Below are 9,551 nucleotides of genomic sequence, written 5' to 3' on the forward strand. Positions count from 1 at the left end.
CCCTCTGAACACAGTGTTTTCTTTGTCATAACGATTTAAAGATCAGCGGATTAGTCATAATCTCTGTGTTTCCTACAAACCAAGCCATAACATCATCAGGGTGCTGTTCAGATCGTTATGGATGTGTTTACTGGAGCCCTTTCAAAGCTGGAAAGCTGTCTGTTATTTTTATAAACTATCAGGCAATATATTGGCTCCAAATGGAAATTCATTATGCAGGCACTTTCTTTAGGTTAGAAACACATTTCTCAGCATCTGGTCAGCCCTGCTAGACCAGATGGATGATCTTGTTAGATGATTCAATTAAAAGATCAGGGAGGAGTTCATTTAAATCTGTATATGAATGCAGCTTCACAGGTGCTCAATCACAAAAGACAGCTATATGAAAATGAATCTATTCATCATGTGTGCATCAACAAACCTGATCAAAATCTGATTTGTGCCATCCTTGAAAACATGTTGCAACTGCCAGAACTCTCTTCTCAAGCTGTGTTTCTGCTTTTGCGTATCAGCTCATGGTCAGTACTTCACAATAAGAATAGGGGGCAACCTTTGGCACTGATTATTCATTATTTAGATTCATTTATAGAAGGAACAGGAGAGAGAAAACTACATGCCACACCTGATGGCATAGGTCATCACTCCAGTATTTAGAAATACTAAAAAGAATAGTTCCAAAATCACCCCTGAGTCCTGGCACATTTTTAAGATGGCCTGCCATTCACGTGTGTCATGTCCTGGACCTCGTTTGGGTCATGGAAATGGTTCAAACTACATATGACATGTGGTGCAGAGTCACAATTGCACTGATGATGATGAGGAGGTGGTGGGGGAGGTGGTGTGTGGTGGAGGGGTTTTGGCAGGAACCAGGCAGGGATTATGGGATCTGGTTTGTCCCACAGGACCAATGGCCTGGGCTTTGAAGCTTTGCTTTGACTACCCTAGGAGGGACAAAAAAAAAAAAAAAAAAAAAAAAAGGGGGGGGGGGGGGGCAATGTTAAAATTACCCATAAACATAGTGGTGTTGGGAGATCCCATCACAGACTCATGCATGTAGGGGGTAAAGCATTTCATTTGGAAGGACACCATGCAAACATTTGCCTTGTTTAACTTTAGTCCAAATTACCATGAAATCAACTCAAATTGATGTTGCCAACTGGCCTGTGCAACTGGTCAGATGGAGCTGAGAACTTTGGACGTATCATCCACAGTATCTGCGTTGAAGTTAAATAAAAGTGGCAAGGTAAAAAGTGGATGGCCAGGGCACTGATGCTAGATTTGAACAGGCTGCATAAGAAAATGTTTTGCTAGAGTTAGAGGGAAAAAATAACAAGGTAGGGAAAAGAGAAGAGAAAGACTTGGCAGGAGGACAAACAAAGTGTGTGTGTGTCTGGGGGGTGAGGGGGAGGATGTATCAGTGTCAGAGGGTTGCTTGGGATTACTCAGAGCTGGCGGGGGGTCAGACCACTGACCCTGCTGGTGTACGCAGAGCATAAACACGGATGGGACAGAGCTCAAGCAGATAATTAGTGCTCAGTTGATATTCCAGGAGCCGGGGCAGCTGGGTAATGACAGGCAGGGGTAAGGTCAATATCCGAGGCTGCGCTGTGTATCGCCCTCTCGGTGTCGGCCAGCGTGGACTAACATTATGCTGCCTCCTCACTGCACATTAATGCACCACGGAAGCCCCTTCAGATGAGAAGCGTGTCTGTGTGTGTGCATGTGCATGTGTTTTTCTTTAGTGTGTGAAAAGACTGGCAATAGAGGGAGGTGGTGACCCAGAGAAAGTTTTGTGACTATTGCTGGCTTTTCCTCTTCTCTGCCCAATTCTCAAATTATGTGTGATTAGATCTCTACCTATTTCAATATTTCACATAAAAGTATTTATTAGTACATACAATGCGTTAACAGATCTTAGACTAAAGCTCTGAATCCTAGGAGGTAATGAGGGCTATGCGCACGGAGCTAGCCGGCTATCTATCACAAATCCCCATCAAGCCAGTTACATGCTGCAATCCGAGCCATAAGCATCTAAACATGTTTTAACAATATGAACATTTCTTTAACAACATTTCTTTTGATTTACTCTAGTTAGAAAGTATTTCTGCTCCTTACATAAAATATGTTGCTTTTTATGAGGTATGAAACAGTTTGATTCTCTCAAAACGCTTTTGACATTTGGCACAAACTCATAGTTGTGTTCTTTGCTTAAACTGCGCGCATGTGTTTACAATAAAAAAGTGTGTGACTGCCCAATTCCACAGTATCCATGCTTCTTCAAAACAGATCGACAACTTGGGCACATGTGGTATGAGAGCGGAAAGGCTCATTGAGTTCAAGGCAAATGGTTGCCTTTTATTCTTTCTTGAGCTGCCTATTTGACTACAGTAGGGCACTCTATTTTTCCGAGCTCCTGTCAGGCACGACACCAGTTTACACCACAGTGTAACTCTGAGAGCACCTGAGGAATATGCCTCATTCAGGCTTACACCTGCAGCAGTCAATGAAAGAACATTTTAAAATGAAAGGTCTCCAGTACCTATTTAGCATCCTACCTCCGGCCACACCAGTGTGCTGGTGAGAAGCTTTACCTTGCAATGCCACCGACACCTCCTCTCGCTTTACTGTCGTACCCCTGGATCCATGCTTGCCATCGCAAACTTACCGCATCGTTTTCTTTTCGCAGAGCATTCTCTTTCCTCTAGAGTGTTGGGGCAGGGGTTACCCTGGGCGCTGGGCTCCTGCAAAACTTTCCGGGTGCGAAGTTGCTGCCGTGAGCAGGCTTTCCCTTTCCGTGGGCACTGTGTCCACTCGCTCCATTCTCCCACTTCACAGTGGACTACCATAAGAGATGGGCCAGTCAGGAAACTGAATCAGGATTTTCTCCCTTATTTTCTCTCACTTTCTCCATCGCTTTCACACACACACACACACACACACACACACACACACACACACACACACACACACACACACACACACACACACACACACACAGATGCTTGCTTGCATTGGTCACAAGAGCATTGCTGCTGCTGTTAGGCACTCACCAGTGGGGATGCACTCCAGCACCTGCTGTCTGGGCTCAGTCCCCTCAGGGCAGTTAGCATGGCATTGGCCATGCAGCAGGTAGTGCCCTGATGAGCACCGCGTGCAGGTCTCACTGCTCAGGCAGACATCACAGTCTGCCGGGCAGGCTGCAAGACCAACACACAAACACATAACACACCACGGTCACGCCACAGCAATGCACACGCCTTCCGCGGCCCTGCTGCTTCAGCAGCTGCAGGGCAGCTGACACATGCATTATGACATTGAAGTGATTGCACCTCTATGTCCCCTAGCAGCATCTAAATGCTGCTAAACCATTATGATGGAAGAAGGCGGCTACTCACAAGGGACACACTCCCTCTTGGTGTCGCTGGGCACTAGGTCATCTGGACAGCTCTCTTGGCATTTCCCCTTGTGAAGATATGAGCCTGCTCTGCAGCGTGTGCAGAAGTTCTTGTCGAAGCAGGTGTCACACTCGGAATCGCACTCTAGAAAACAGGTAACGCACCTGTTACTGTTCATGCCATGTATCAACCAGCCACAATTGCACCTTTACACTGACTTTGATTAATGAGCAGTGGCACTCCTTACTTGAGCAGTAATTCTTTTCAGGAGAACGAGTGCCGAAGAAACTCTTGGGACAGGATGCCAGACACACGCCAATCTGCTTCATGCCGTCCCTCTCCAGGTGGAAAAAGAGCTTTGGCAGGCATGTCAGACAGCCGTTGTAAAGCGAACAGGTCAGGCAGCCTCCCGTGCATCCTGGGTTCCCTCCTAAACTCTCAAACCAGGCAGAAAAATAAATCAGCTTTACGTTAGCATTACATGAACACTGAGCACCGCAAAAACTACTCTTTAGTCACATGTTACCTGTTTCATTTGACTATGACTTTCTTGTTATTTCCCCAAATTGTTTTTTTTAACAAAAGAGGAACAATTTAGGAACACTGTTCACTGTGAGCTGTCATCCTCACATTTCCTTAACATAGGAAATCATCAAACCATAATAAAGTAGCTAGCCCAGTCAGTATGCTGTCACACCATACATTCTTTGCTCATGTTCCTAGGTTTCTCCCTCAAAAAATCTGTCTAATCTTGTTTTGGTTTCTGGTTTGGATCAAAATCTGAAATCAAGCCATTTCATTGGCTTCCATTCACATAATTTTTAAAAAGTCAGCCCCAGGACATTAGTAAAGTATAAACTGTTCATAATATCCATATACCTCAGTATTTTTCTAAAACATTCCAAACAAACCCAACAAGCTGGACTTTGGATCCTCTCTACATTTTGAAACACAACTCGAAATTTTGGGAACACTTAAATGGTTCCAGGTTTGGCTGAAGAAATAGCAGAACTATCAATTAAGGCTGCGACAATGTATCCTAATGTAGCCTTATAGTAAACATGACAAGAAGCCCCTCATCTGTGGATTCTCCTGGCAGAGAAACTAATCAGCAGAGACACTGCATACCGGGCCTTGCACGCAAACACCAGGACAGTAGCACTGCTCTGTCCATAAGTACAACAACAAACTGTCCCTGCTCTGACAGTGATAGCAGAGAAATCAACCCCTGCCTGCCTCCATAAAGCCATGAGTAAGAGCTTCTTCTTGGCATGCTTATGAAACATTCTAACTCCATCCACTTATGTTGTCATCCCCATATACAACTCCCTGTCATTTTGCTGCTCACATCAAAATCACACACCATTTATTTATTAATTCTTTTGTTTATTAATCTCTTGGTTTATTGTTTTTGACAGCGTGATTTTGGACCCAGAGCCCACTGTGAAGTTGCCTTGTTTCAGTTGAAATACTAGCTGTCAAACAACTAGTCAAGCATCCAGCACAGCGGTCAGGTAAACAGAGCATGCACTTGCTGATTACATCAGCATTATAGCGGCAACTATAGAGTCATGCCGAGACCATTTACATTAAATACCTCACTGCATTCCTGAGTCTAAAAATGGATTGTTTGAACGAGGACTACTGATTGAACTCAATTGGTTCCATGTGTTTCTCCCAGGTCAGTTGGTAGATATCTCTGAATGTAGGGGAGGCTGAGCACACAGGCTCTGTGAAAAGAGGTTTGTGGACAGGGCGGTAGACACCATACCTATGCCCTGGGTCAGTTTGTGGACAGGGCATTAGACACCGTGCCCGTGCTCTGGGTCAGTTTAAATAAAAATTAAAAATAAAAATATATGACAGAAAACAGATCCCTTTAAACATACACAAAAAGAAAGAAAAAATAATCCATTCTAAAAAAAAAAAGTTCTAGTTAAATGTACTCTTATCTTAAAGTACAGTATGAATACTTCTCAGAAGCTTAACCTCAGCAACAACCTTTCCTGTACTCTCCACACTCACCCCATTACATGGAAACCCATGAAGACAAACATGAGGTTTATCCTCTTTGTACCACACAAGCACAGAGGTGTTTCCAACCTGTTCCCTCCCTGCCCTTGCATTCCATGCCATTGAACTGTGTTAAGGCAACTTTTTTTCTCCTGCTTGTTCTCTCCCCTTATTCTCTAAGTTCAGCCTTGGCTGCCAGCTTGCAATAGATCATGGATATTCTGTTTGACATATCTCTGCAATCTTTACAACTGCTGTCCATTTGCCCACATGCACGGCTGCCAAGGCCCTCTAATTCACAGAGCCCTTAACATGGAGGAATGTTGCATGCCCTCGTGCTGCCATAGGCTCCAGGCCGACTTGCATAAGCCAAGCATGAGCACTCCTGGGATCTAAACTCCCCTAGTTGTTTTGCCATGGTTCAAGCCCAACGGCCACAACACGAGCATTCCCAGAAACAAATTGATTAGTGGCGCAGTTAAAACATTATTAAATAGCAATATTTCAGAGTCATGCCCAGAGAACTGCAGTCTGAGTCATCATAGAACAGTTAACTGAGACATTAATGATAAGAGGCGACCACACACAGCCAAAGATGTTTAGTCAAAATGAAACAAACAAAATAAATGATATATATTGATGAATATGGCATGCACGGGTGTTGCTGAAGTGGCATTTGGTCTATTTACTTCACATTAGGTGATTAATAGACTGCAAACTATTGATGCACTTAATGCACTAACTAATGTAAACAGATATACATACTCATAAACTGAACACAGTATATACCTAAGCATTTACTGATACACAATTATATTTCAGTGGAATTAGAACAAAGATTTGATCCAGTTTCCAAGTCTGAGAAAACAGTATCAATACATATCCAAAGCAGTCTCAGCTATCAGTTCCATAGCATATAATTGCGCATAGACAGAAGGCTACTCCTGGAGGAGATAGGAAGCGATTGAGGTCACTCGCCCGCTGGGCCACTCACTGTGAACTCGTTCTGCCTGCGGCGGTGGTCATTAACCCATCTCCCTCTCTGACTGCCACAGCTGATCGTGACTCCCTCAGTTAGCACGCTCGGATCGTGGTTGACGTATATTACACAGACTAATATTTTCCTTCGCTGATTTTGTCAGTGTTGTGAGCAACATTGCACTACTTTTCAGCAGTCCACTGTAATGCCCATAGTCTAAATGATGCCAGCTATTCTATAATTTGTACAAACCTCTCCAACTTTCGCGCAACATGGATAAAAAGAATTGTGATGCAATGCGTCAAAAATGACATTTTCATCTTTTATTAGTGTAAAGCAAAAATACGAAAGTTAAAGCCAAAGACGTTTGAAATTTGTAGCTTATTGAACTTACTGTTTTTCCCCGATGGACGGATATTTCATGCACATAAAACCACAAACCACATATGCAGGGAATAATACCTTGACTAGAATGCCCAGACCAAAACAAAAATATTCTAACAACACAAGCCATGATATACAATATTTACACATTCGTGTTTCAAGCAGGCTCAAGAATAAAATGGAACTCCTCCACCCTCAAAATAAAGAAATGGCTTCCAGTTGAAGGCCTTCCAGTAAAACAGTGCGCACCAATTAAGCTTTCTAATTGTGCTCCTTTTATACACCGTATAAGAAAGCAAACTGTACATTTTTAAATTAAAAATTTGATTCATGCTCTATACGCTTATTGCATTTCCCATATTCTGCACTTGTCCAAACATAAAATTGAACTGTACTTTAATGTCTCAGACCTTATACGCACTATTGAGGAACTCCAAGTTCAAGATCACAATTGTTGTACTGTTTGTTCCGTTTTGAACATTTCTTTCCTACGCCCTTGATTTCGAATATCATGCATACAAAATCCAAGTAAACCACTGACTGAATTTTACCTGTTAAGCTTTAAATAGCTATGATCATGAGTGCTTTTATTGTTGCGTACAAATTAGTTATGTCTTGTTCTATGAACAACGAAGGTAAATTCTAGGGGTAGTTCTCATACCCCTAATACCTCAAAGGGATACGTGTCGATTCCAGAGGAACATAAAGAGGCCTAGTCCACATTTTGCACCGACCGCTAGAGAGCGACGCAAACAAGGGATTGAAAAGCGCCCTCGCTGGTGACGATAGCGGAGCAGCGAAAACAACCAAGTAAAAAAGTTTAATGTGACTGCTGTCTGTGAAAATATTAAGTTTTCACGTGTGTTGTTTTTACCCCGTAACTGAGTGATGACATAGAGTAAATCCAATCACGTGTAGGCTACCACTTTAATCCGTTACGCACGGGAGCCCGGTAGCCTACAAATTACAAATTAAGCGATTAATTAAATTTAGTGACATTTTATAATGTTGCGTTCCAAAATACGCTTCAAACCTTCCGTCAAATCCATACTTTCCGTCAACGAATGGATGATGCTAAAGAAGTAAACATGTAGTGTAGTCGTCTGAGAGGATTTTTAAAAATTGGGCAGATATTTTGTAACAAAAATAAAAATTGTGCGATGTTAAAACATATACCCTCGATTTACTACTTCGAAAACATTCTTGTTTAAGACACCGATTTCAACAAGAATGCCATATATGCGCACGATTAATACGTTAAAATTTTGAAGTTAAACTGATATTACATCTCGCTAAACTTACTTTTAAGTACATTACAAATAGGAAAAGTTAAAAGCCAGTATTTTACAATATGCAGGACTCACTTTAAGGGAACGTGCAGGTGTGCGTAAAGCATCTTACCAAGCGCGCACTACTTACGTTTATGTTGCCGGTGCCTGGAGGTGTGATGCTGACAATTTATGTATTCCATACAGTGCAAGATCAAAACAAGGGATATTAGTTGCAATTGCATAGTAACCAAGGGATGATGCTTGTCTTGCCAATATTAATGTCTTCGACAAACCTGTGATTTGTTGCACCGACTTTGCAATACAATATATGTTCCTACACCGGGCAGAAGCCCCGACTCTGCTCAGGCGAATTTATAATGGCCCAATAACACCTGGGCCGTTTCGGCAGTAACATCCTGAAAGCAATCCACATATGTGCCACTTAAAGAAATCGACTCAAGGTGGTATCCGCAGAGTGGTACTCATTTCATAGAAACATTCAAAGTTTTAGTCCTCCATCCATCGCATTGTAAGCAAAACCTAGAGGTGGGGATGGAAATTCAACTTTGGCATGACAATAAAGGTGGATTATCCTCTTCCCGTATTCCTCTTTGGAAGACCGTGGCAGGTCCAGGTGTGAAGGCTACTTTATTGTACTTGGCATGTAGTAGGAGGTCCTCGCGTCAGCAGCATCTCACTGAATTAACTACAACTTTCACTGCAAGCCTGTTTGAAATGCCATTATAAATTCACTTTTTTATATTACTGACGCAATCTCTAGGTTTAACGGTTGAGCTACTCTCTCTCTCTCTCTCTCTCTCTCTCTCTCTCTCTCTCTCTCTTTCACTGTCTGCTCACCGACCAACACTCTCTCGTCCGATAACTGATGACTCCAGCTCTATCCCGTCCCTTTCCCCCCTTCTGAACTCCAAAGTTTATTTAGAGGGCGAGCCCCCAACGTCAGACGCCCCCCCCCCCCCCCCCAACACACCACGCGCGCGCTCTACCAGCAGAAAACAAATACTACCTGAGCATATGAACATATGATCCATCTATCCATTTAAGACTATTAATACAAGCCACCGAACCTTTAAAATATAGATTAGGTTTGTTGAGTTCGTTATCTTTGTGTTTGTTGCCTTGCTTGACAGTCGGCTGGACTGTCCTCCATACCAGTTCAAACAAAACAACTGCGGATGAACGAATAAAATAAAATAAACAACTGTTTTTATTTTTTTCAGGATAGGTCGCTGCAGACTGTATTTAAATACCTCCCTCCTACAAACGCAAAAAATAAATGTATAGTGTCGCAAAAGGTCGTATTGAGTTTCAGATCTATGACTGTAAAACTGTTAAAACACACACACAGTGGGTAAAACAGTCATTCAACGTAAATTCCATAAAGGAAATGAACAAAGTAGATAATAAAAGAGAATAGCTTCTCATTATAGCTTATTAGAACTAGGTTGGTAGTCACCAAACAAAACCAGTGAACAGTAGCTCACAACA

General features: G+C 42.5%; 1 protein-coding gene across 1 annotated transcript in view; it reads right to left on the bottom strand.

Annotated features, from left to right (window-relative positions):
• The window catches only part of rspo3 (R-spondin 3), a 13,479-nt gene extending 4,629 nt beyond the window's left edge, over positions 1-8,850 (bottom strand). Inside the window, exons 1-5 of the mRNA XM_027019287.2 lie at positions 8,191-8,850; positions 3,643-3,825; positions 3,396-3,539; positions 3,051-3,197; positions 2,666-2,839 (exon numbers count right to left, since the gene is read on the bottom strand). Of these exons, the coding sequence (XP_026875088.2) occupies positions 2,666-2,839; positions 3,051-3,197; positions 3,396-3,539; positions 3,643-3,825; positions 8,191-8,284 (742 nt within the window). The 5' untranslated portion in view covers positions 8,285-8,850. The remainder of the gene's footprint in view (positions 1-2,665; positions 2,840-3,050; positions 3,198-3,395; positions 3,540-3,642; positions 3,826-8,190) is intronic.
• Between the last annotated feature and the right edge of the window lie 701 nt (positions 8,851-9,551).

This window comes from Electrophorus electricus, chromosome 10 (genome assembly GCF_013358815.1).
Source record: "Electrophorus electricus isolate fEleEle1 chromosome 10, fEleEle1.pri, whole genome shotgun sequence".
Lineage (NCBI taxonomy): Eukaryota > Metazoa > Chordata > Actinopteri > Gymnotiformes > Gymnotidae > Electrophorus > Electrophorus electricus.